The 27447-nt window shown below is 46.6% G+C and overlaps 1 protein-coding gene across 3 annotated transcripts; it reads left to right on the plus strand.

Moving 5' to 3' along the window:
• Positions 1-104: 104 nt before the first annotated feature.
• GDNF (glial cell derived neurotrophic factor) lies at positions 105-27447 on the plus strand. Of its 3 annotated transcripts, none has more exons than XM_019012948.4 (3): positions 105-642; positions 5341-5517; positions 23994-27447. In XM_019012948.4, the coding sequence occupies exons 2-3, from the start codon at positions 5367-5369 to the stop codon at positions 24476-24478; spliced, it is 636 nt and encodes a 211-aa protein (XP_018868493.1). In that variant the 5' UTR covers positions 105-642; positions 5341-5366; the 3' UTR covers positions 24479-27447. The 3 variants fall into 3 exon arrangements, with proteins under 3 accessions (XP_018868493.1, XP_055223597.1, XP_055223598.1); XM_055367622.2 differs by having other exon boundaries at positions 5341-5439; XM_055367623.2 differs by lacking the exons at positions 105-642; positions 5341-5517 and adding an exon at positions 16090-16164.

Genomic DNA, 27447 nt, shown 5'->3' on the forward strand with positions numbered 1-27447 from the left:
CCAGGCCCAGCCGACGCCTCCCGACCCCTCCCTCCCGGGGCCCCGCGCCTCCCCTCCCCCACCCAGGCCCCCTGCCCCCGGCCCCCCAGCCCGGGCTCTAGAAGACCAGCCTGCGCTCCTGGCGCCCTCATGTCTTCACGGGACTCCCCGCGCCGGTTGACGTGGTGTCTCGTTCGGATCTCCAGGCAAGACCTCAGCTCCGGCAGCAGCATCAGACAAGCCAGTCTCGTGCTCCCAGGCAGTGCGCCCAGAGGAGGCGCAGAGCGCGGCAGCTGCCGCTGAGCCGCCCGCAGCGCCCCGGGCCCGCGCAGCCCCAGCCAAGAGCGCGGCGCGCGCAGCCCTGTCAGCCCCCCACCCAAAGCAGCGGCGGCTGCTCGGACCTCGGCTTCTGGGGGTGCGGGGGCCCGGCGGGAGAGTTGCCGGCAGCCCTCGCCCTGTTGGCGGCGGCGGCGGCGGGAGCCTTGGCCGCCGCCTCCAGCGCGCCCTTGCTGCCCCGCGCGACCCCAGGATTGCGAGCTCTTGCCCCTGACCTGTTGGGCGGGGCTCCGCGCTCCAGCCATCAGCCCGGATGGGTCTCCTGGCTGGGACTTGGGGCACCTGGAGTTAATGTCCAACCTGGGGTCTGCGGAGACCCGATCCGAGGTAAGTGAGGGAGCGGGCCGGGGAGGAGGGAGCGGGTGGTGCCTGCGTCGCGGGTGGGTGCGGCTGGCTGAAGGGCGCCCTAGTCAGAGAGGTGCGTCTGGACCCCAGAGCAAACGGTGAGAGTAGAAAGTGGAAAGACTAGAGGGAACCTAAGCTATGCGAGGAGAGAGAAAAGTAGAACCGGAGAGAGGCCGGCCTTTCGGAGGGGCATGTTGCCTTTTCCACGTGGGCAAAGATCTGTGGAGCCCCAGATGCGCCTGGACCCGGAATGCCCGAGGGGCAGTTTCCTTCCCCGACTCGGCCAGGCGCTCTTCCGTCAAGTCACAGAACGATTCAGGGCTTGGGTCATCTTCGAACCCACCGCCGTCGAAATGTGTCCTCTCTGGACGTGCAGAGATACTATCATTGCCAAGAGTGCAACTTACTATTGAGCTTGTTTTGATCTGTGCCAAGGAAAAGCGCAGGCCGGGGGAGGGGCTGCTGCAAAGGTGCTGAGAACCTAAAAATGGAGGGCTCACCTCCTCCGGGCGAGGTCTGGCAAAGCTACATTCCTCACCCGGCTGCCTGCACGTTCCTAACTCCCTCCACCCCAACTAACCATCCCCGTCGAGGTTAGGAGAGGGGCTTTCTTGCCAGTCCTGGATTCAAATCTCTGTCTCGAACGTATTCTTGAGACTCCACTAGGCCATTGAGGTTATTATTTTAATGACCCCTTTTTCTCCTGTACTCTGTGCCGCCTTCCAAAAACACCCCACCACCACTGCCACTACTTTACACCACCTCGAGGCTAATTCCGCGCTGGTGGTTTGTTTCCTGCCCCAACGAAGAAAAACGAACCCTCTTCGGGCTGGAAACGGACTTTCGCGGGTTCCCGCCAGCTTCCTGGGGCCCAGCTAGTTTCGGCTTTGGTAGAATCCGCCGCCGGGACCCATGTGCGCGCCCCCGGGGGGCTTACCCATCCCAGAGCTCGCGACCCTTCTGCTCATAGGCGGGGACAAAGGCAACTCTTCCGGCCCCTGCTGCGGAGATGTTAGAACGCGCTCGACTCTTGCTCAGTATTTGGAATATATGCTTAGGTATTTCAAGGAAGAGATGTTTCTTCCAACCTCATTCACGCACCCAGTCCCGCAAAGCCGTCAAAGCCGGCCTCGACCAAACTCGTACTGTTTCGCTGCGCCTACGCTTTGTCAGGGAAGGTGGCGCCTTTTCAACAAGTAACAAGTGTCCGATCTCTGGGAAGTCCGCCGTGTCCCTAGCCCTCTCCCGCTAGCAATTAGGGTGCTCTCGGGCCTGTAACCCGGCCCGGAACCCGGCCCTTTAAACAGTCAGACCCCTTTCCCAGTTTGCCTGCGAGAAGTGTCCCAAATTCTTTTTCCTTCCCTCATCTTGGGCCCTGCAGTTATGGGGGGTTGAGGGGAGAATAAGTCCTCTGTCAGTCAAGGACACGAAGCATAGTTAAGAAAAGCAATAGATCTTCCAGCAATTTCTGTCTCTACCTCCCCCCGCCAAAAAAAAAAAAAATAACCTCGAGTTTATAGCAAACCCGTCTCCCCGCCCCACCGCCTTCTTTTTCTCTCTCTGAGACCTGGATCTTGAAGGCAAAGCCCAAACAAACCTCCCAGCCTGCCAGGCACAAGAAGGTGCGGGGGCACTGACGGCGGGAGCGCTGCCTCCTGCGAAGCTGTCACGGTGACGCGTGGAAGGGGTGGGGGATGGTCTGAAAGCGGGTTGCCAAGAAACCCGCTCAGGTGAAGTGGGGAGAGGAAAACCAGCGAGAATGGAGGGGTGGGAGCCTGAAAAGCAGAGATGCCGGTAAGGACCTCCACAGGTTCCCGGGCTAATGGGATTTCGGGAGGCTCGTAGAGGGAGTGGTGGTTCTCCGGTTTTATAACTAAAGTGATAACACAGCCTCCGGGCCGCGTGGGCGCGACACGGCTCAGACGGTTTCTGGTGCCCCCTGCTGCCGGGAACTCAGAAGTGCCTCGCGGCGAGCGGCTGCTTCTGCGAGCACTTCTGTGGCTTTCCTGGGCGTCCTTGCCTCCCCAGGCCTGGGGACCCACCAGGTGCCGGCGCCCACGGCCTGCTGCTTTTGCCCTGCCGGGGCGTGGTGGTCCCGGACCCAGAAGGGGACCAGCTTGCCAGGCACGAGAAATGGTGCGCGGTCACCTGGCAGAGCAGAGCCCCCGTCACTTGAGGAGCAGAGCTTGGTTCTCGCACGTGGCGGCGCGTGAAGCAGTTTGCACCGCGGGCAAAGGCCCATGGTTGAGGAGAAACGCGTCGGGCAGATGTAGATGTGTTTTGGGAAAGCGATAGAGAGACAAACTGAGAAGCCGAGGGGTGAAGCCCACACGGACTTTAAGAAAAACGTCCTAGTAGACGCTGTGTGTGCCGAGTCCCCCAACCTCCCCCCTTTTCCCCCGCCCAGCAAATACCGAGAACGAAAGAGCCCCTCGGACTGGAGCCGGTCCCGGCGGCGCTCAGAGGGAAGAATGCGCCCTCCCTGTCCCGGGGGAAGAAGGGAGCTCGATCCGGGCGCTGGCGGCGCTCGGCCGAGGGCGGGAACCGCAGCCGGGAGCCTCCTCTGGCGAGGCGGGGAGTTTTCCACTGTGTAGTCTTTTGCCAGCTTCGCCACACTTCTAATTGAGGATCTCCACGTCCAATTTAAAAAGCCCTCCGTCGGCCAAGCAGGAAAAAAGGGAAAACCCTCTTAAGACGGAAGGGAAATCTAGTGCCTCTGTGGCTTCCTGCTGGCGGGCACCGCGATTTGGAATGGCGCATTAACCCCGCGCCTCCATGCTCCTCCGGTCGGACCGCCAGCCATTTCGCACGCACCCGGGAGCTGGCACCGGCGGGGGGCTTGAGGGGGGAAGCTCGCATTCCCCAGGTCCTAGCTGCCAAAGTACCTTTCTGGGCTCATTTTGCATGGCCTGGTGCAGTTTTCCTGTGTCTGCACGTCGCGACCCAGAACCTAGCTTTTTCCCGAGTTTGCAAACCAGCCCGCGAGGCAAGAGGCGCTCGGTGCTGCAGGTCACTAGGAGTTTCTAGTCCCTACACCCTCTCGAGCCCAACAGCTGCATAGCAAACAAACAGACGCTCAGGAGACGGAAAATGCATTCGTCTCTGCAGAGGTGGGAGGTGGCGGCCGAATTAAAGGCTTCCCCGGGTTGCCTGCACCGGGACAGGGAGTGGGGTTCCGGGTAGAGATGAGGACTGGAACCCTGGAATGGAGGCGGGGTGCCTGTGAACTAATGGCTAGGAAAGGCACTGAGGTTTTTGCATTAACCTGGGTTTTGCATTTCCCTCCCGCATGGGAAAAAAAATCGAGTTTTTCCTAAGAATCCGTTTTATGGAGCCGGTCGAGGGGATAGGATAATCGACTGCATGAATCTCGCAGATTCCGCTTGAGGAGATTCTCTCTAGGTCACTAGTGCCCTGGAGACGAACCCTGGGATTAGGAAGGCACTGGATAACACTGCACCCCAAGATGCCTCGGTTCTTCCCCGTCTCCTCATTGGTTGGAACTCGCCCCCAAATTTACAGCCCCTTTTTCTAACCCACCCCCAGCTGCGTGGCCCTCCTTTGTAGGGGTGTGAGGATTGAGAAGCCAAACAGAGCCCACCTCGGGCTGAAAAGAGCTGAACCCCCTACTCTGCGCCATACCACGGTCTAGGCCTTCCAGTGCCAGAGCGCCTCCAAAGTGTCCGAGACTGGGTACAGTCGTCCAGGCGTGACGGGGGCGCGGGGAGCCAGTGACTCCTCTGGGAGAGGAAGGGATTAGGGCCAGAATCTCTCAAAGGTGCAAAAATCCAGTCAAGAGAGGGTTTTCGGGTATACCACGGAGGATTAAAACTTTCAAGACAAATGCAGTCTTTGCCTAACAGCAATGGTGAAGCATTTACTGAGCTCTTACTACATGTTCCGCTAGAGCTTTTCATGCGTGATTTAATGTTCATAACTTTAAGAGGTGGGACGAGTATTTTAAATCGAATCAGTGCTTCGGGAAGTTAAGTAACTTAAACCAGGTATCCCATACAGGCCAAAAGTCTCCAAGTCCCTGCTAACTTCTTGCTCTGGCAACAGAATACCTATTTAGGTGGGAAGAATGAGGTGTGGGCGGCAGGCGGGGTGAGTGGTGCCCCCGAGCCTGCCCTCGACTAGCCAGAAGCCCGGTTGGGACCCGAGGCAGGGGAATGCGCTTGATTTTATTCCCAAAGAGAAACACCGGTCCTTGCTTGGGCCGAGGGCTCGTTCAGGGGCCTATAGGAGCTACCGGGACAAGAAGGGGAGGTCTCTGGTTGGGGTGGAGGACGAAGGGTGGGAACTACCCGATTGCCCCCCAGGAATGGGGGATGTTGCGCACCAGTAGAGGGGACTGGACAGGAATCGTGGTGGTGGGGGTGGGGGGTTAACTGGAGGGGACAGCAGCCCTGCTTGAAACTCTGACCCCTAAGACCGTGTGGTGGAGAAGGGCAGCTGCAACCTGAACCAGGAGTGCGAGCTGCTCCTGGGGCGCACCGAGGAGGGAGAAGCGAACTGGGGACTTGCAAGGAGGGCAGGAGTGCCCGAGGAGCCGCTGGCCTGCAGCGGTGCCGGAGGAGGGCGGTGACGAGGTTGGCGAGGGGCTCAGGGACCCGCGGGGAGCCCAGGCTTAACGTGCATTCTGCGGTTCTCTCCCCCACCTCCCGCCTGCCCGCGCAGGTGCCGCCGCCGGACGGGACTTTAAGATGAAGTTATGGGATGTCGTGGCTGTCTGCCTGGTGCTGCTCCACACCGCGTCCGCCTTCCCGCTGCCCGCCGGTAAGAGGCCTCCCGAGGCGCCCGCCGAAGACCGCTCCCTCGGCCGCCGCCGCGCGCCCTTCGCGCTGAGCAGTGACTGTAAGAACCGTTCCCTCCCCGCGGGGGGGCCGCCGGCGGACCCCCTCGCACCCCCACCCGCAGCCAGCCCCGCACGTACCCCAAGCCAGCCTGATGGCTGTGTGGCCCACCGACCCGTGGGCAAGGGGTGCGGGTGCTGAAGCCCCCAGGGGTGCCTGGCTGCCCACTGCTGCCGGCACGCCTGGCCTGAAAGTGACACGCGCTGGTTTGCCCAGCACAGAGGGGATGGAATTTTTATGCTGCTCCTTTAGCATTCTGATGAACAAATATCCTCCCCACCAGCACCACCACCTCAGAAACACACACACAGCTGTCCCCTTTTCTGTTTCCTCACCTATACACACTCCCAGTTTTTCTTTGCTTCCAAAGCCCTTTATCTGTGTGTCTGTGCCTGGCTGTGCTTAATTCTGAGAACTATTGCACTTTCATCCTAAACTGCGCCTGCAAGGCGAGAGGCCGGCTTTTCACAAAAGCAAGCCAGAGGCAGAGAAAACACAGAAGGGCCTCCATTTCCAGAACAAGCGTCTGGGTAATGTCAAATCTGTTCAGAAAAGTTCCTCTGTTCAGAAAAGTTCCGGTTCTAGAAAGACTTAACCATAAATAGTGCTGGCTGGGACTAGGGACAAAGACTGTAGCTCACTCCACATGTGACAATGCTAACTCTTGAGAAAAAAAACCCAGGTTATTCTTATTAGAAAATAAGTCTGTGATTTACCTCTCAAAAATTAACGTGTTTTAGAAGCAAGTCAATTAGGGCATATCAGCTGTGATGTGATCTCGTTTTCCCTCCACTCCTCAGAAGCTTGTTGCATGAAGTGAGAGAGGCTACATTACATGTAATAGAGGCTGTTGCAGAGGCATAGTGTCAACAAAGGTAGCAATAGAAAATTTCACACAACCCCAAAATAAAGCAGGAATGAGCTGTGTGTAACTAGGATACCACCCTGGCTACTCTTCCCTCCCTAACCCCACCCCCAGAATTATCCCTCTAGTAACTTTGCGCTTGAAACTTACTATGGTCATAGCCACAGTAGTAGTCCTGCAATAGTCAGCTGTGCGCTGAGTCCCCCAAACCCAATGGCCTTGGCTAGGAAACAACCCAGTAAATGCAATATGCTTATTTTATGCTTAATTATAGCAACAAAAGCACCTTCTTCCACAAGTCCCAAGAAAGATAGAAAGTGGATTTTTTATAAGGCAAATTAAGACTTCAAAAGGAAGTTAGGGAACATGGTTAATCCTTTGAAACTAAAGTACCTGTTCCAAGAGTGTCTGTCAATTAACTGTATAAACCTACTTTAAAGGCTTTTATTTCCATCACAAATTTAGTGTATATAAACGTTTCTCCAACAGAAACTTTAAAATGCCCCTTAGTGCTGGGTCTTCCAAAACTGGCTATTCATTCACTCAAACGGTCTAGACAAGAGGGACAGGAACACAGTGGCAGATAATAGTTCTCTAACCCAGACGTTGCCAAGAGAAAAATGACTGTGCCTGATTACAAAGCTGATTAATTCATGGAGGTTTAATTGCCGTATTAGTGCCCTGTTCAACTAGATTCATTTAATTCTGGCTCAGGCTCCTCGCTCTGCTTTCAACTAACTCTGTGACTTTCGGGCAAGTTACTTTAGAGCTCAATGAATAGTCTGTAACTGTACCATAAAGAGAGGCCTTTCTACTCCACAATCCCAGTGGCTATGAGATTTGCCCCTTGGCCTTTATGTTTGTCCTAAAGTCCTTTGGGAAGAATCTCCTAAGAAGAGATTGGAGTCACCTGGGGAACTTTAAAGACTACTGATGCTAGGTCTCACCCCAGGAGATTCTGATTTAGTTGGTTTGGGGTGTGGCCCAGGCATCTGAGTTTTTAGGTGTTCCCCAGATGAGTCTAATGTGCAACCAGACTTGAACCACCATGGCTTAATAATACCCAGGAAGATCTTTGGCTCATATAAGGTACAAATAGTCACAAAGCAAGCGAGTTAACACAGGTTGCAGGGACAAGGGCATGTTGTAGGGAAGAGGGATTGCTTCCCTTTTCCAAAATTGATGCTGTGTCATCAGTGAACAAGATTCTCACTACTCTATTTACATTTGAACAGCAAAACACATCCCATTGTGTTTTGTCTGTGGGAAGACCCAATAGATCCCAGAGGAAACCTGAAAAAGAAACGTTCCCAAAGAGAAACTGAGCTGCATTCTAAGCCAAATTGACTTCTTTCCAGATATGTTTGATTCGGTAGCAAGCTGTCAAGTGCAGAGAAGGCAAAATAATGACAGTATGCAGACTTTGAACACTCAACCAGTGTCAACACGCCTCTGTCACAGTGCTGACATTTATATCCTGCACTGTACACGGTGCAACTGGTTAAGGCTTATGTAGAAAAACATTAAGTCACCACATTTCATTTAAAAATAGAAAGTATCATAAATTCTGATTCCTCTAGTTCCATCCAAATACTTGTAACTTAATGATTGAGCAAAAGAGCTTTCATGCCACATTAACGTCATTCTGTGCTTTTCACAGGAGGACCCGAATATACCCAGTTTGCACACTCACCTTTAAGATTGCGTGTGTTCCGCTGGTTCCAACGTAAATAAAACATCCGGAATTCTATTACTAGTATGCCCTCAGTGTGAGATAACCAGTGGAATTCATAATTGGCCAACGGGCTTGCCTGGAGGCTGGCTGTGAAGTAAATGGCCCAGGGCTGCCTCCTGTAGCAACTTCTAGCCTGTCTAAACTCAAGGACTTGTGTGATTTGACTTTTGGGGTACCCAAGACTTTTCTCTTTGGCTACCTTTGTTTGTTTATTTTGCTTTTTGCCAGTATTTTGCCAGTATTTTGCTTTTTGCCAGTTTCCAAAGGGCAATTAGAGCAGGCATGAGGAATCTGCAAGTTGAAACTTGCAAATGTCATAGCATTTTCGAACTGAAAGGAAACCCCTCTAGTCCTGAAACCTAAAGAGGCAAAGCAACTTGTCTATAATGCACCACAGTTCCATGATCACAGGAGGCAGGTCTGAGGCTGGGACCAGAGTTTCCCCCAAACTACTGAAATGTACTTTATATGGGAAGGGGAGGACACTTTATATGGGAGGAAGGTCTTGAACTAATGATTTAGACCATGGTGCACAAGGTTGTCTGAATTTGTTGAAGGTTAGTTCATCATAGTCATATTCCTTATCTCAACTCTAAGTGTATTTAATAAGTAAAAGCATAAAATGCATGTGGTTTTAAAAATTTGCATCTAAATGCACATATACATTCACCAAATAGTTACATGTATGCATGTCTGTGCCAGGCACTGTCCTAAGTGCTAGGGATACCTTGATACACCTAATAAACAAAAGTCGCTGCCCTCATGGAACATAGCTTCTAGTAAATGCACATGTATGGTGGTATGAAAAAATCAACGTGAAAGAACCTCAGTCCAGTAAGGTGGGCTGAATTTTTTGTGCAACTGGAAACCAACTAAAATGACATTGAGCATCATTGAGTTGTAATTACAAGTAATTCCTAATTTAGTATAATATAATGGGATTATATTCTACCAGTTTGGTAGCAGTTCACAAAATTTCCTATGGAAACAATTTTTTAAATTAAGCTATCAAGTTTTCAGGCTAGCCCACAAAAACCTATGTAAACCACGATATAACTGAACTGTCATTCACAATATTACTAAGTGAGAGTCTCTGCCCTGGGGGGCACATCCCATAATCTGCAAAAGGAGGGCACAGAACAAGAAATCAGGGAGGTTTCAGCAAGCAAGAGCTCAAGGTAACACATTCAGACCAGACTAGGATTTGGACCCCAGCCTTGCCATTTAACTGAGATGTTGAGCTGTTACTTAACATCCCTTAAGCTTCGTTTTTTCTTCCCTGTAAAATAGGCATAAGAGTAAATCTGTCTCATGGGTTGATGTGAGGGTTAACTTAGATATTGCTTTGTAAAGCCTCTGCTCCATAAATAGGGATCATAGTTGTCATTTGCCACCCTCCTGTTTGCAATGGCCCCTCCCTGGGCACCCAGTGAATTCCCTTCTTCCGCTACGACATCTGCCAGGATGCTGCTCTAAATAGTGGGATTTCAGCAACACAACAGAGTACGGGGAGTGAGAGAAATGCAGGCCTTGTGGGCAGGCTATTTTGGGCCCCACTGTTGGTTTGTCAGCACGTAGGCAGGCCAGGCTTGCCTGGGATTCTGCCCCTGGGTGAGCTGCCCCTGGCTCTTCCCAGGTTTCACAGCTCCGTCCCTTCCCCAGTTTCCAAGCCCATATATTTCCAGGGGAATTTTTCTCACCAAACTCCTATGGTTATGTTAGGGAGACCTCTTCCCTCATGGGAAGGAGGGAGCCAAGGCAGGGTAGGATCTTTCTATGTAAGTGACAAGAGGGTTGTGAGTTGGAGGCTACCTGTATGGAGATGGAGCATATCTTTGTAAATGATCCATCCCAGCTGGACATTTAATTTAAGAAGTTTCAGAACCCTAGCAAAAAAACTTAGTAAACTGTGAGACCACCTCTATAGAGCTAAGGAAGCTTCTAGTGCAACAAGCTGGGTAAATGTTAAGCTTTCAAATCTAATGTTATGAAATACAGAATTTAGAATAAACAAACACCATCTATCTGTTGTGTCTTATCGCTTAGGGACTGTATGAATGAACAATACTTTAACAAAGTAACTACCTAAGCTGGAAAGGAGCCCTGCCACTTGGGATGGGTCTCTTGGAATCAAGAAACTGCACATCAGACTCTTGTAGGAGGCACTGATTCTTTACTTGAGATCTGAGACCAGTATTCTCATTCTGGCCCCAGTCTGGAAAACCATTTCAAACTGTTACTGCTTAGAGAAATCTATTTAAGGCTTAAATTGATTTGGCCAGTCAGGACCTTAGGCTGACCCAGGGCGTAAGCAATGTACTCAACAGGTTCTTCTTCAACAGATATAAAAATTAAAGCTCCCTGATATTTTCCCCTCCTAATATCTCTTTGATCTTTGTTTATTTAACACTCATGGACCATAGCACCTTCATTTGATTAAAATACTTGTTTTTTAGTTAATTACTTGAGCTCAATCAGGAAACAAATATTAAATATCTTTCATGTACTGGGTACCATGCGGCCTCAAAAAGGCTAAATTTGTAAATAAAGTTGCTTGTGATCTAGCTGTAAACTATTGCTAGGTGGATGGGCGGATGGCTGGATGGATGAATGGAATGTCAGTCAAATAGATATGTCTATTGTGTAGGGTTTAGGTGAGCTGTACACATGTGTGGTAAAAATTCCTAGCAGTGAGCTCACTGGGATTTGGGTATCATAGCAGGGACGACTTCAGGGAAGAGGGAGGATTTGACCTGGTACTTGGAAGACGGGTGTTTGGAAGGGAAGGGAAAAGGAAAGGGGGACATTCCATACTAGGGAATAGCATGGGAAAATTTGTGACCATGATGTGAGGAAGGGACAGTGGAACAAAGAGGAGGACAGACCAGTCTCCAAGTTCTAGAAAGAGGTGCTAAGAAGTGGTGGGAAATTGAAGATGTCTTGACCGGTGATACCAGATTGTGTGATACTATAAAATTCAGGAAAGGTGTTTTCTCTGTTTTTGATAGCAGTGGGGCACCCATGGAGCAGGCAGGTGACTACAAGGCGGGATCTTGCTTCAAAGCTGTCTTGCAGGAGAAGTTACCTAAATACCCAGACTGCTTTTGAGTGGGGCCTATGCCGTAAGCATGTCTTTTATTTTGAGGTGTTGTGCTTTTATTTTTAAAAATCTTCTAGACATAGGCACAATTGAACCAAACTATTAGCCCCAAGTAAGTGAATATCTGCAAATAAACACTTAATATTAAAGTTAATGACCTAGCACCTTTTAACTATCCACATGATGAACACAGTTCTTGTCCTGAAATCAAGTAAGTTTGAGCTCTACAACAGAAGAGGAAATATTATTATCCCCATTTTACAGGTGAAGAAAGGAGACCTAGAGAGTTGTTCCGGGTCACAAACCTAGTAAGTGGTGAAGCCAGAATTTAAACCTCAGCATGTTGGTCCGAAAGCCAATATTTCTTGACTTTACACAGATTGTGTGTGCATATTAGTGGATTAAGAAAATATAGACTTTGGCTTGCTTAAAAATGCACTCACTAACCCTGAAACACAGATTTCCAGGAAAATTAAGCAAGCAAAGAGAAAAGAGAAGCAGAGACTATCAAATTTCCTTTTGGCCCTTTTAAAATCTCCATTTGGGCTGCGGTAGGCTTAAGTCAGTATTACTAATGACTACTTCAAATTCCAGATCAGGATGTTTTTAAGAAGAGAAACATGAATTTCTCTAAGTATTCCTATAATATTGATGCTTTTTGCAATGAGAGAAGGCTCCCTAACTCTTTGCAACAAAGCAAGGTCTCCTCAAGTGCTTGGTAGGCAGACAGCATTCGGGAGGCCTTGTGGGAGACTCTAGTTCTCAGATCTCTCCCATTCTGCCCAGCGAGGGGTTGGCATCCACATGGGAACCTAGTGTGACTGCACGAGTGCCAGAGCGATGGCCTCAGTGGGAATAGGAATATGCGTAAGCAGACTTGGGTCACCACTGGGAAACAACTGGTTAGCTCAGTAGAGGCAAAACCCACTTTTGCATAACTTTAATAACATAATTGAAGTAGAGAAGCATGGTTTTAAAACAATATGGCCTTCCAATTTTTTTGCCTGCAAACCTGCAAATAAGAATGTTGAAAAACGATTACCTACTTTGAAGCTTTCTAAAATTTTTCATCATAGGCTTAAATAGTTACACCAGATGTCATTTCTAGCCCTTTCAGGAACTGTATATATGCTTTAAATATTCTTTTGGCAAAACTTTGCACCTGCCTATGTAGTTTATTTAGTTCATGGAAAATGATCAAACTAATCGGCCCAAATCAATTGGCTTTTTGGTCAGAAAAGGTCTGACTTCATTTTCAATTCAAATGTACATGTTAATATACACCCCATGACAACTGTCACACTTCTGGATCCCAATTGTAAGGTAAAGAGATGGATAGATGAACAGTCAGATAAGCAAAGAAAGCACTGAGGCTTCCCAAGGGGCCTGGCCAGGAGGAAATGTGGAACAACTTGCTTCAGGATTTCTTGGTTTATTCACAAAGTTATCTCCCTTTGCAAGTGTTTGTAGTACAGTGAACACCCATACATCCTTCACTAAGATTAACCTCTTTTTTAGCATTTTGCCTCGTTTTCTTCTGAACCATTTGAGAATTTGTTGCAAACATCAGAATGTTAAATATTTCAGTATGTACCTTCTAAGAACAAGGACAATGTCTTATATAGCCACAATTCAGTTATCAGTCTCAGGAAATTTAACATGGATATAATACTGTTATCCAATAGATAGTCTGTGTTCATATGTCCCCAGTTGTAGCAATTATGTCCTTTATGTTTTGTTTTTTTTTTTTAAACCCAGGACCATAAATTGCATTTGACTGTCTGGTATCTTTATACTTCCTTAATCTAAAATGATTCCCAAGTCTTTTTTTCCCCCATGACATTGACATTTGTGAAAACTCTGGGCTCTTTTGCTAGCTGTTTCCCAGACTACCCTTCAGTTTGGATCTGTCTGATTATTTCCACATGATTAGATGTAGGGAAACATCCTTGGAATATCATATTCATGGCACTGTGTCCTCACATCAGGAAGCACCCAATATCAGTTTGTTCCAAGGAGCCATTCATGCATGAGTGCCTTTGTATGGCACCTGAAGGTGTTTATCCCCGGGACAGGCCCCACAATAGAATGGCTAGATAGGTGAGAAGCACACCATCTCTCAGTAAGGACAAAGAGGGATTGGAAAAGGGGACATGGGCAAGGAGAACCACAGCAGGAGCATCCGCAGGCAGACCAGACATTTTAGGACATTGCACATGTGGAAATTGAGGAAATGGACATGGATTCCCTTTCAACCACCCATAGGCACTGCAGAAAGTCTTCCTGTGCCCCCAGAGGGCCAGGTGCCTCAGTTTGAAGACACTGCTCTAAGCCATAGTGGACACAAAGATAACCCTCATGGGCTCTGGGGTCTGCTGACATTTGCATGTTTAGTTGTCAGGCATTTTGAGGAACACGGAAGAGCTCACACAGCCTCCCAAGACAGGCCTGTGGCTTCTGCCCACAACCCACCATGCCAGGGGCTCCAGGCCCTGCACAGAGGTCTCTCCTCTGTAGAACATGCTAGACTAAGTAGGGACCAGTGTCTGGATCCCCTTTTGGGCAATCTTGCTTTGTCTAGAGACTGTAGAGTTGGCTTTACACTGCTGCCTTCTGTGCAAATATTGCTGAAGGAGGATCCCAGATGTTATAACCATATTGGCCTACATTAGGCACCATTTGTGAAATACTTTCTGTGGACCAAGAACTGAGCTGAAATCTTTTCTTATGTTATCATATTAATTTTGACCTGAAGGTAAAGGTGTGACTAGCCCCATTTGAAAGATGGGGAAATTGAGGCTTACAGGGTTAGCAGCTTAGCCAGGGTCTGGACACAGGGCAGCCCGAGTTCAGCACTCACACTTGTCACTACTGCACAAGATCACTTCCTGCCAGCCCATGACACTCAAATGTCACTCTTCTGACTGCATCAAAAAGTCATCAAGGAAAAAAAATCAGGGAATGGGTTTGGCAGGTAAAGTTGTTTTAGAATGATAACTGTATCTCATTACCTGAAGAGTCTTTGAGATTCCCGTAAATTCACTCACTGGGGGTAGAAATTCCCTCCTCATATCTGACCACAGGAATCTACCAAACAAATTCAAATGATAAAGAAGATTTCTTTCATCTTCTCTTAGTCCCTCCTTCTTGTTCAAATCACTGAGACCCTTACATGCCTTTTACCTACTGCTCAGTGGGTCCCCTGGGAAAAGCTGAGGGATGCTGAGTGCAGAATCCTGCAGGGTCCTGCAGCCTCTCAGGCTGGGGGCAGGGCTTCGCTGAAAGAAGAAAGGAGAGACTCCACCACCCCCACAACCACCTGCCTCTGATAACACCACACGGATGATTTGCCCTAGTGGCTTTTTGTGCACTTAATTTTACTGGGTAACTTTCTCACCCTTCCCTGTTAAGTTTTTTATAAGGGCAGTAGCAGACCTCCTGGTGTGTGCTCGTTAGCTTGTGGTGTTTATTACAGACTCTGGAGTGCTTTTACCTCACACCAGGTGTTCATGGATTAGCTAACAAATGAACACCCTGTTGGGTGTTTTCCTGACTTAAAAGCTGAAGAATGGACACTTTCCACCCAGGGGGACCGTGCTGTATTACTGTAAAATTATTAGCATAACTGTAATAAAAGCATGGACCACATACATAGAAATCAGAGCAAGATGATCAGAACCTGAGTAACAAAGGAATTAGCTGTCTGTCTCTCCCTGAGTGGGGTTTTCTGGCTGTTTGTATTGATGGAGTAATTTTCAGTCCATTTATTACAAATTTGCTTAGTTGAGTTGTAGGATAACAGTTTAGGATATAGTACAACTAGTATGTGCAATGTCATTCAGAGTGGGTGGAGATGGTAAATAAGATGGCATTTTGATGGGCAAAGTGGCTTTTCAAAGTACACCCATAGCTTCTTTTTCTATATTCTAAAGTGATTTGCATTCTGGTTGGTCTTTTTCCTCTGCCTTGAGAGAATCCAGAAATGCTTTTTTAAAACAACAAAACAGTGGTGTTTTTACAACGCAAATACTTTTCAAATAAATCGATGTCTTGCCTTACTGTCAACAAACCACTGGTCCTGAAGAGAATGCACTGGTAGCTCTGGAAATGGTCACAATGACTTAGTAAATTGCCTCAGCTGGTAATTGTTTTTAGGAAAATAGATGCTGTGGACACTTCTGAAAGTTAACCCAACAGCAGCCTATGATCAGGATGGTCTACCAAACACTAGATGAATTCTGTGTCCAAAATAGGAAAGCACGGAAGGTCATTACATAATGTAAGATGCATCAGCATTCAGTGCTTACTGATCTATGGGCCTTTTTAAAAAAGTAGTTCAAATAAGTGGCAAAGTCATCACTTTGAAATAGGAGCAGATAACAAAACTTTACGGAAGTTTTTCAGAGAACTAGAACATTCTCATAAACTCACATTTAGAGTCCATTCTCATGGACTGCACATTTTAGAGGTTCCTGAAGGTCAAATAAGAACAAGAGTTGACAGCCCAGAGATTGGCTTCAAGGACAAGCTGCTTGGCTCTCCCGATCCATTTTGCACCACTTGCAGTGGGCAATTCTAGCCTTGGAGTCATAAGCTGGGTATGACCTAAGCATACTTGAAGCAGCAAAAACAGAAATGAATAAAATTGAGATTCGAAGAAAATGGTAAATTGAGTGTTTGACTTTTGGGTGATGGAGATTGAAGGAATTGTAGCATGAGGCTGTAGTGTGTCCTCTCAGGGGTCATGGGGCCCATCTCTATTTTTACAGATGGAAACTGATGTTTAAGAATGCCTTACAGTAGAATCTGGATGCTTTCAGATGCAGATACAGGGTCCTTTCTACACATCTTTTACCTCTCTTAAATAGGGCACAGGAAGATGACTTGATGATTTAAGAGAAGATTGATGACGGTCATTTCAAATGTAGCCGAGACATTCAACCAAGAGGTAAACTGAAGAGGTCAAGCACTGCAGAGTTCTAAAATACCTCCTGTGGGGTTTTATGGGGCCCCTGATGGTACTGGCTGAGCTGAATGCTGCTGGGGCGTCAGCCAGAGGTGGTCTACTCCCTTGCAGAGGTGACTGAAAAACCCGTGTCTGGCCACACTTTCCAGCCAAGACTTAGACTCTCCACACTTTAGCATTTTGGAGCTGGAAAAGGCCCCAGAGAGCACTGAGTTGACCTCAGAAGGGTTAAGTGACTACTTCCAAGGTCACGCAGCTGATCAGGGACTGACCCAAGACTGGAATCTGGGCCTCTCTTGTCTCCAACTCTGCAGCAAGAGCCTGGTCATTTGGTGCCAGCATGAGTTGGAGGAGCTTCCGGAGATGGGGCCTCTCTGTCTGGATCTGCTGCTGTGCTGGCTGCGGCTTTTCCGGTTTTAACTGGGAAATCGCCAGAGCTGTCTTAGCATGATATGCAATAACCAGGACACAGGAGAAATGCCCCTGAGTAGCATGGCTTTTCCTTTTTGGGAGACAATTTACTGTATTCTGTGGCCCATGGCAGCCTAACTTTAGGATCTACTTAGCGTACCTGAGTTCGTACTGAATTTTTCAACAGAAAGTATGTTTCTCACCTCCTGTGCTGACTTTGGTAAATGTGTACAGGTGAAACCAGCATGTCTTGCTCTTGTCTCAGAGTAAATTCCCATCTGCCGCAAGACTTGAAGCGCTCAGTGGTAGTAGAGTTTTTACTTTAAAACAAAAAGACAACAAGTTTGAGCTTTGAAACTGAACCACCAGGTCCACATTTATTAGTCCTATGGACTTCACCAAATATTTGTCTTCTCTGAGCCTCAGCTTCCTGAGCTGTAAAATGGAGACAGTATTCAATTTAGCCTTGAAGGGAGGTTGTCAGGTTTAAAGTTAATGTTGTGTGAAAGTAGGCAGTATTCCACCTTTATACTGGCAATGTTTTTTAAGTGCTTCAAGGAAGCTCTTATCTAAGTTATAGCCTGATGAAATTTTGTAATGCAAGAAGTTTTACAGGTTAAACTCAGCCATGTAGTTCTTGTAATGATATTCCAATATTAGTGAAAGAAAATCATGTTTGTATCATATAGAAAGATAAAAATAACTTATTCCAAAACAATGACATTCATTGGGACTCTTCTTGAGAAGTTGTATCAATTTTAAGTTGATCTTTTCTTTTCATATAAGTATGTATATGTGTGTCTCTGTGTGTAGACACATATGTATGCACGCATGTGTATGTGTATGTGTTTTTATAGATCGAGAGAGATCTCTATATTTTTCAGATACTTGGCCTGTAGAGCAATTTGCATTTTACCTGCAATATAGGTAGGCAAAGAATACCAGATTAAATGTCTCCCACCATTAGGGGGTTTTCCATTTTCCTCCTGTCTGAAGACAGCCTTTTATAGGAACCTCTACATGTCAGGATGGATGGCACCGCACCTCGGCAGCTGCAGGTGCAGCATCCTGTGGCCTCATCCTCAGCATCCTGCCCCATCCCAAACTGAGCCCCACCATCTGGCCACTGGTTCCTGATGTATCTCTCACTTGTGTGGCCTTGGCTCAGGCAGCAGCTCACCCCTATGGGTCCCATTAGCCCTCACCCTTCCAGGCACAGAAGTTGGACACTATAGTGAAGTAGCAAGGCTGTTCTCCCCACAGCAAGAAACCCCTGAGCCTTCTCTCTGGGGCCCCTGCATCAGCCAAGCCCGGCTCATGCAGATCTCAAGCCTGGCCTGGAAGACATCTCCTGAACAGGACCACTGTGTGTACTGAGGTCAGGCCCCCTCTCTCCTGGGTCCCTCTGAGCCTCAAAGACCTTCCTTCCACCTTCTGGATAAGGAGTTGTGTCTTCACCACTTTGTCCCTCATAGACAACTTTGTGCCATCTCCCTCTCAGGCCCACAGGTTGGGGACTTAGGATGACTTAGAATGAAAGTTAGCTTAGACTCCCTGCCTGGCCAGGCTGAGGAGGGGACAACCAGCTACAAGTAGAAAAATGACCCTTTGATTAAAATATAGTTAACCTGTACTGTTTTTAGACAAATCTGGCATTTTACGAAAAGACTTTGTCCACTATTGCCAGCTTAACCAATGTAATGTATTGGATTATGTAATTTTGAGTTCAGCTATTACAGGGAGGACTTGGAGCCCTCACCATTGTTCCTATTAAAACTCAGTTGACTTTACAAAATAGTCACTATCTCAGTCCTTTGTTCCTGGGATGACATTACTATTTTTTTTCCCCATAATCGAGAGCAGCAAAGTCTTTGCGGTGAACTGTTTGTTCCCAGAGTTGTGCCCTGGTACAAGGTTTCATTTCTTAAAGTAACACTATTTATACAAAGAACACATCAAAGTTAAAATATTTTCAATAGAATAACACCAAAACATTTGGTTGCACTCTGAAGGATAGCTTAAATGCATTTGAGCATTTCGGATTTCCAAAAACTTTATCTTTTAGATGGACATGTTTTCCAAGATATATCCTCCAAGCAGGTCTGGGAAATGAGCAAAGATATGACCTATTTTTTTTTTTTAATGATGCTCCTCTTTTGTGGTTTGCAAGTATTTCACTATTAAAGTTAATAAATGAGGGTCATTTGCATATCTGACATTCTGCCAAGCCTTTTAAAGGATGAAGACAGAGATGTGCCAGTAAGTCTTAATTTAGGGAACGAATCCAAACCCAGACCCCTCTTCTTTTCCCTCAGCTCAGTGAATTCCTGGAAAATGGAGGCAGCTGTGGGCATCTCAGCTCATCACCAGGAGTTTCTTGTCTGGGCTGGGTGAGAGGCCTCTGCAGAAGAATTAAGGACAGGCTCAGTGAGGCTGCCCAGCATCCTCTGCAGAGGAGTATGGCTCCTAGTGCCCCCAAGTGCCTCGCATCAATAAATTGAGGCTGGCTCTAAGAATGAACTCATTTAGTCGGAACATGCAGGCCTATTTGCCCTGTGGTTTGAAAAATACAATGTTGCCCTTTCCTGGCTTCCAGAATTCATATCCATGTAAATTTTTCAGCAAAAATATTTGTTGTTTCTTCTATTTTTCATGACTATGAAGGAAAAAAAAACCTTCAGCTTAATAAGAGTTGCCTATGGCCTGAACTTGGGGTTTAAATAATATTTCCACATTAGCAACAAAATGTGAAGGAGATTTCCCATCAAAGGAAGGAATTTTCAAAAGCCACATGCCAGGAAGACTTTAAAAAATAATAATAATAATAGACTTTATTTTTTAGAGCAGTTTTAGGTTCACAGCAAAATTGAAAGGAAGGCAGAGAGTTCCCATATACTCCCTACCCCTACACATGCATAGCCTCCTCCATTGTCAACATCCCCCACCAGAATGCTACATTTATTATAGTTGATGAACCTACACTGACACATCATTATCACTCAAAGTCCATAGTTGACATTGGGGTTCACTCTTGGTGCTATACATGCCATGGGTTTGGACAAATTTGCTATGACGTGTATTCACTATTTACCTGAAATTCAAATACAACCAGGCTTTCTGTATTTTACCTGGCAAACAAAGCCTGTGACAAAGCCATGTGGTCAAAATGTCTTAAAAAGGGGAGAAAAATGTTTTTCAAGATCTTCCAAGTATCAAGGGCTAAAAAAGAACACTATAAGTGCTGATTCAAATCCTTATTATTGTAACTCTAGTAATCAAAAGTTATATATCATATAGATTAATGAGTCTCTAAACCAGCATAATTTAAACTTCTGTGACTCTAATGCTTTCCTATTAGCTTATATTAAAATTTTAGTAATGTTTTACCCTCATTTCTGATTAATCTTCAGTTGATTGTTAATTGAACTTAACTTTCTATATGCCCAGGTTCCTAAATTAATGACCTATTTAGAATTCTTGAATAGAGCCTATGATGTGAGTCCTTTTGTAAAACAGTCTCTGTTTTTTAATTTGAAGACTCTTCTGTATTTTGATTAATCACTCCTAATAGATCTGTTTCATAAGTTCCGATTTATATACAAGCATGTTTTTTTTTGAAACTGGGCACATCTGTATTTATTTCCTCTTTAATAGCTTATTATTGAAAGAAATCACCAATAGCTAAAGCAGCTCATTTTTTTTTAAGTCAATTGTTTCTGTCAATCAAAGTGATTTAAAGTTGTTGTTTTGTTTTGAAAGAAAACTGCCTAAAGGAAGTTCAGTGAGAAAGCGGTACAAAGGAAAGGACAAATTAAGAGCACTCTTGGCCAGGCACAGTGGCTCACTCCTGTAATCCCAGCATTTTGGGAGGCTGAGGCGGACGGATCACCTGAGATCAGGAGTTCAAGACCAGCCTGGCCAACATGGTGAAATCCCATCTCTACTAAAAATACAAAAATTAGCCGGGCGTGATGGCGGGCACCTGTAATTGCAGCTACTTGGGAGGCTGAGGCAGGAGAATCACTCGAACCCGGGAATTGGAGGTTGCAGTGAGCCGAGACCATGCCATTGCACTCCAGCCTGGGCGACAAGAGTGAAACTCCGTCTCAAAAACAAAAAAAAATAAAAAGAAAAAGAAAAGAGCACTTTCCTGGGCCCCCTTAAGAAAGCATTACTCAGGGAGCAGAGAGCTTTAGGAGACCCAGGGGAGGTGGGCACTGAGAGTTAATGCTGCTGCAAAGCTGCAGAAAGCTGAGGAGGAAAGGTGGTTTGGAGACAGTCCTTCAGCTCTCTGGTGGGCAATGACTGTGCCACTCAGGGCAGAGTGGCTTTTCTGAGTAATGTGGGCTGTTTATTTTGGAGCATTTCATTTCATAACGATGCAGTTTTCAGCTAAAGTCCCAGAGTCCCCTTGAAAAATTAAGAACTCTCTTTCCCCCTAGTAAAATGACCCGACTCATTCAGCCAGCAGTTACCGTAGGCCTCCACGGCCTACTCAAGCACTTGGAGATCCATCAGTGAACAAGCAGGACAGAGTTCCTGCCTCTTGGAGTTGATAACAACCCTAAGAAATCAGTTAGATGGTGTGTTAGAATGTAGCAAGAATTATGGTGGAGGGGGGAGGCACAGGGCAGGGGTATCTGGATTAGGGGCTGGGGAGGAATCTTGTTTTAAATAGGGAGGTCAGGTGGGACTTGTGGATAGTGACATTTGAGCAAAGACTTGAAGGAGATGTGGGAATAGCCACAGGGTGGGAGACATTTAATCTGGTATTCTTTGCCTACCTATATTGCAGGTAAAATGCAAATTGCTCTATAGGCCAAGGGTCCAGGCAGAGAGGGGACAGCCAGCACCAAGGCCCTGAGTTCTTGACTGTTTAAGCTATAGTTCTCAAGGGATGGTGTTGCCCCTAGGGGACATTTGCAATATCCAGAGATACCTTGATCTGTCATGACTAGGATGGGGGATGCTATGGGCCTTGTATTAGTCTATTTTCTTACTGCTATGAAGAAATACCTGAGACTGGGTAATTTATAAAGGAAAGAGGTTTCATGGACTCACAGTTCCACATGGCTGGAGAGGCCTCACAATCATGGCAGAAGGCAAAGGAGGAGCAAAGTCACATCTTACATGGCAGCAGGCAAGAGGGCATAGGCAGGCAGGGGAACTGCACTTTATAAAATAATCAGGTCTCATGAGACTTATTCATTATTACCAGAATAGCACAGGAAAAACCTGCCCCTGTGATTCAATTACCTCTTACTGGGCCCCCTCCCACAACATGTGGGGATTATGGCAGCTAAAATTCAAGATGATATTTGGGAGGGGACACAGCCATACCATATCAGGCCTCTCCTGGATGGAAGCCAGGGATGCTGCCAAACAGCCTCCCACAATGAAGAATGACCCAGCTGAAAAGGTCAGTGGTGCTGACACTGAGCCCCGTGTTTGAGGAATGGTAAGGAAGCCAGGGTAGCTAGACGGGAGGGAACAAGAGGAGAAACAAGAGAGGAGGTCAGAGGTAATAAAGGCTGGAGGAGAGGGGCAGCCAGGTCAGGTAGGGCCCTTAGGGCCAGTGTGGATTTGGGCTTTTTCTCTAAGAGTAACAGAGAGCCATTGGAAGGTTTTGAGCAGAGGAGGTTATGTTCTGCGTTTAAAGTATCCCTCTGGGTGCTGGGTAGAAAATAGATCGAAGGTGGGTAAGGGTAGAATGAGGAAGCCCAGTTCAGGGGCCACTGTGGTTATCCAGGCAAGAGGTGACAGGGCTTCAGCCAGTGTGGAAACAGCTTTGTGATTTCCGTGCAGCTGATCCTGCCAATGCTAAATTTCAGATAGCAGCTAGGCATTCTAAGGATTCCAATCACCAGTCTTTTCATTATTATATATCATATGTTTTATATATTACACACACACACACACACACACACACACTCTACACACACGTGGTTAAGTTGCTTTTGCTAGATTTTGTTCTATAGGAGGGATACCTGATATATTTTAACAATTAAATAGGTTAGGTTTATGACAAAACAATTTGACATGGGTTAGACATAATGTAATCTTTCTATGCTTTAATACAATCTTGGCAAAAAAACATTTACTCTTGCTGACAACTCTTCTGTGGTTTATTTCTCTAAGCCACTTACAATCCTAAACATACTAAATGACCTGAAAAATGAGGTGAGGGGGGCATAAGAGGCCTAATACCCAAGAAACAGGTGTTTGAATTGTTTTTCCCCCGTTTAGAAATTTATTACATTGTTCCATTAGTTACTTTTCTCTGCTGACTTGATCCGCCAAAGCAAACACTGAAATCCGGCAGAAAGCACTAAGAGACTGCTGATTTATACTTTCACCAAAGGTCTCAGACATCTTAGTGTCCCCGCATCCTTCCTCCATGTGATCTCCCTAATGAGCCTCTTGTCCTGCTTACAGCCAGACAGTGGGAGCCATGTGACAGCCTGCAGCTGAGGCTGGACCTCACCCTTGGGGGCAGGGCTGCTTCTATGCACGAACAGCATCTCATTTCATTTATTGCTGTGATGCATAAATGCCATTTTACTCTATCACTGGACTTTTTTGTTAAAGTCATGCTGTTCAAAGGAAGCGGTAAATTAGTCTTTTTGTTAGTAAAATATAAACTGTTTTCCTGTTCCTTTATGATTTTTAAGGAAATTTTAAACTATAGTTGCATTCCTGAGCTCTTCATTTGTTCTGTCGGAATGGTTCTTGTCCCACTCAGCCACACAGAATCAAAGCAAGTTTCAGGGAAGAGCACTCAGTATTCCAGATAAAGGTAGCCATAGTGGAAGGCCTCAGTTTTTTCACCCTCTAAGACGGTGTCTCTCAAAGTTTAGTGCATGGATCTTTGGTGTGTGGATCTTTTACATCAGAATTCCTTGAGGCTTGTTAGAAATGCAGATTCCTTTGTCCCTCCCCAGACCAAATGACTCATTGTCTCCAAGGATAGAGCCAAGAATCTGCATGGTAGTCAATATCCAGGGTATTTTCCTGCATATTCACATTTGAGAACCACTACTCGAGGTTGTGTGACTAGGCAAGAAAAATGCCCCTAGAAGATTGTCCAGCTGACAGCAAGCTGTGCATGGACTTGTTAAAAATGGTGAATGTTATTCAAATGAAAACTACACTTCTAAGGATTTGTTTTCTTTGAGAAAGTATGTCACCACCACATTAGTCTCCTCTTCCAACTAAATCATTTTTCTTCTGTGCATTTTTGCCTCTGTTCTTGGGGATTACAGTGGTCCTATAGCTTAATCGGCTGATAGTTTTGCTGTGGGTCCAATTTTTGCTGACTTTAGGGGGGCACTTTGATCTTGAAGATGGCGTGAAATGATCATTTTGTCTCATGTGCCATTTTCTCTTTTCTTTTTGAACAGCAAATATGCCAGAGGATTATCCTGATCAGTTCGATGATGTCATGGATTTTATTCAAGCCACCATTAAAAGACTGAAAAGGTCACCAGATAAACAAATGGCAGTGCTTCCTAGAAGAGAGCGGAATCGGCAGGCTGCAGCTGCCAACCCAGAGAATTCCAGAGGAAAAGGTCGGAGAGGCCAGAGGGGCAAAAACCGGGGTTGTGTCTTAACTGCAATACATTTAAATGTCACTGACTTGGGTCTGGGCTATGAAACCAAGGAGGAACTGATTTTTAGGTACTGCAGCGGCTCTTGCGATGCAGCTGAGACAACGTACGACAAAATATTGAAAAATTTATCCAGAAATAGAAGGCTGGTGAGTGACAAAGTAGGGCAGGCATGTTGCAGACCCATCGCCTTTGATGATGACCTGTCATTTTTAGATGATAACCTGGTTTACCATATTCTAAGAAAGCATTCCGCTAAAAGGTGTGGATGTATCTGACTCCGGCTCCAGAGACTGCTGTGTATTGCATTCCTGCTACAGTGCAAAGAAAGGGACCAAGGTTCCCAGGAAATGTTTGCCCAGAATGGAAGATGAGGACCAAGGAGGCGGAGGAGGAGGAAGAAGAAGAGGAGGAGGAGGAGGAGGAGGAAGGCAGCCATCATGGGAGCCTGGTAGAGGGAGATCCAGCTACAGACAACTGGACAGGAGAGAGAGAAAACAGCCCTCTGGATTCTCCAGGATGGCAGCCGATGTCACTAGAAGCTCAGGGCTGATGTTCCTGGTTGGCTATTGCCACCATTTCAGCTGATACAGTCCACCATCACTGATTACCGACGCGGTTGCGGCGGATGCACTTGAACCAAACCAGTGTATCTCCTGTGATTTGTTTTCATGTGTCCGAAGACACCAGGGAAACAGAGATCCTGGTGTTGTTCCTTGTTATTACGTTTTACTGCTGAAAGTAAGAGGTTTATTTTTCTGTCACTCAGTGGAGACATACCCTGGAAAGGAGAGGGAAAAAAAAAAAGCAAAGATACAAGAGATAATCACCTTTGCATTTGAAAGTTGAGGCCCGAGGTTTACTACAACCAGCATTTTTGCCAACGGTTGGTGATTGATTTCCATCACGGTGTGTGGGGTGGGAAGAAGTTGGCTAGGAACCAAAAAGGCTGTGCTCATGATTAAACACAAACCTGAAGGTATTTCCTTTATGTTCTTGGAAACAGGAAAGGAGTTGTGGTTTTTGCCAGCATTCTTGTAGGAGAGAATCGGGGAAGGCCCCGAACTGCCCCCGGGCAGGGAGAGCCCCTCAGGCCTGTTGGTTTACAGAGAGACAGATGTTACATACCCGGCTCCGTTGATGCGTGGTCACCAGTGACCAGAGAAGCTACTCGATGCAATGCATCTGTTTCAGATACAGAAATATAGAGAAGATATTTATTGAAATTTAAGTTATTGTTATTTATTACCGTTCACTAATGAATTTCTCTTTTTTCCCTTATTTATTAAAGTTTCTTTTCAAAGGTGCCAAAGTATATGTGCTCGCAAAATGCAAAGAAAGGTGACAAAAGGAAATTTGAATTGGGAACAAGGGTCCATGCTTTTCAAAGTATTAAAAAGTTTTTCGCTAGGCAAAAATCACTTACTTTACCTTTTTAAGAAAATTTGTCATTAATTTTCCCCAGATTTCAGCATTTTTCCCAATTTTTATTTGTGGAGCATCTCAGGCAAGCCCCCTTTCCTGGAGCAGCGTGCAGAGACCACTGGCACTTGACTTTATTTCTTCCTTGCTCCATTGCTGAACAGAAATGTCGTGGGCTCCACTTCCTGTTGTATTTAAGCTCTTAGTCTCCTCCACGTATACCTATCTGTACTATGCATAACCGTATGTAGAAAAGGTTCAGTTCCTTTTAGTAGGTAGTCCTGGATTTAATGCTGACCTAAAAGTAATGTCAACAATGCTGTCAGGTAGCTACCGTTTTACCGACTCCCTCCATCCCTGCCCACCCACCGCCCTCCCGAGAATATGCTGGCTGCCCAGTGCAGTCCGGGAGACACAGGGGCCTTCCAGAGGTAGGGTCTACCAGGTCCTATACAACCCCTGGGCTGTCACTGGGGGTTTGCTCCTATATACCCAAACACCTGGCAGCTCCCTGGGGAGCAGATGGCTGAGAAGGGTGCTGAGGAAGCCATATTTGGACCAGCCACAGCCACACACATGGAGCCTCATACTTAGGAGCGTGCTGCCTTTAAATGAAGGTGGTCGGGGCCAGTGCAGCAGCTCACACCCATAATCCCAACACTTTGGAAAGCCAAGGTGGGAGGATCTCTTGAACCCAAGAGTTTGAGACCAGCTTGGGCAACATAGGGAGACCCTGTCTCTACAGAAACTTTAAAAATTAGGCAGGCATGATGGTGCACACCTGTGGTCCCAGCTACTCAAGAGGCTGAAGAAGGAGGATCACTTGAGTCCAGAAGGCTGCAGTGAGCTGTGATCATGCCACTGCACTCCAGCCTAAGTGACAGTGCGGTACCCTGTCTCAAAAAAAAAAAAAAAAAGAGGTTGGAGCAGGAGGAAGCATAGGGGCGGGAACAGCCACCTCCTCCATGCCCTAGATTGTGAATTTATCAGGCAGCCAACACATGTATGACACACTAGGCCCTGTATTACAGCTTGTTACACATTTCATAAAAGGGATTTTCATTAAGGAGATAATCTATTACTACCTACCTTAGTGGCTACTAGTATAAAACTATGACAGATTTAGCAATTAAATGAAATACTGGCCTCCATCAAATCATCATGTCAGTTTTACAAAGTAACAAGAAGCAGCAGTTACCAGACATCTGATCCCCTTCCCCCAAAATACCCAAATTCTTCATGGTTCTGCCTTTCTCTGTCCTTTCTGCTCCCCTTGCTCGCCTGGGAAATGGAGGAAAGGCCTTCCCTCTCACGCTGTCTTGGGATCTTGCTGAGAATTCAGACTGCTCGAAACAGTGACAAACCCCAGCCATCCAGTCATTCGTGGAGCACAATTTGGATGTGGCCCCAGGGGCATCTGTCCCATTCAGAGAACCCTGGCAGGTGCGATGGCCACTGTTCCCAGGCTTCAACCTCAGTGACCCCCCCTCCAAAAGCTCCCCATGGAGAGTCCCTGCCCAAAAAAGCTGTAGGATCCAATGGGTGTCGATAGCTCGTTCCCGGCATCACCTACACACCACAAGCAGGTTTTAATGGAAGCAAGTTGCTCCACCAAATCCACAAAAGGGTAAAGTTTGTGATTTTTCTTTATCATTGCGATCACCATCTGATACAGTAAGGAGTGCACTTGTTTGGAAGTTCTGACTTCTCTGATCTGTCTTGGTCGTTTGTGTTATACAACCAAAGTTCTCTACAGACTTTATTTTTGTACAATATCGTTTTGTAACTTTTTACAAATAAAAACTCATTTCTATTGCTCTCTGTA

Source organism: Gorilla gorilla, chromosome 19, assembly GCF_029281585.2.
Source record: "Gorilla gorilla gorilla isolate KB3781 chromosome 19, NHGRI_mGorGor1-v2.1_pri, whole genome shotgun sequence".
NCBI lineage: Eukaryota > Metazoa > Chordata > Mammalia > Primates > Hominidae > Gorilla > Gorilla gorilla.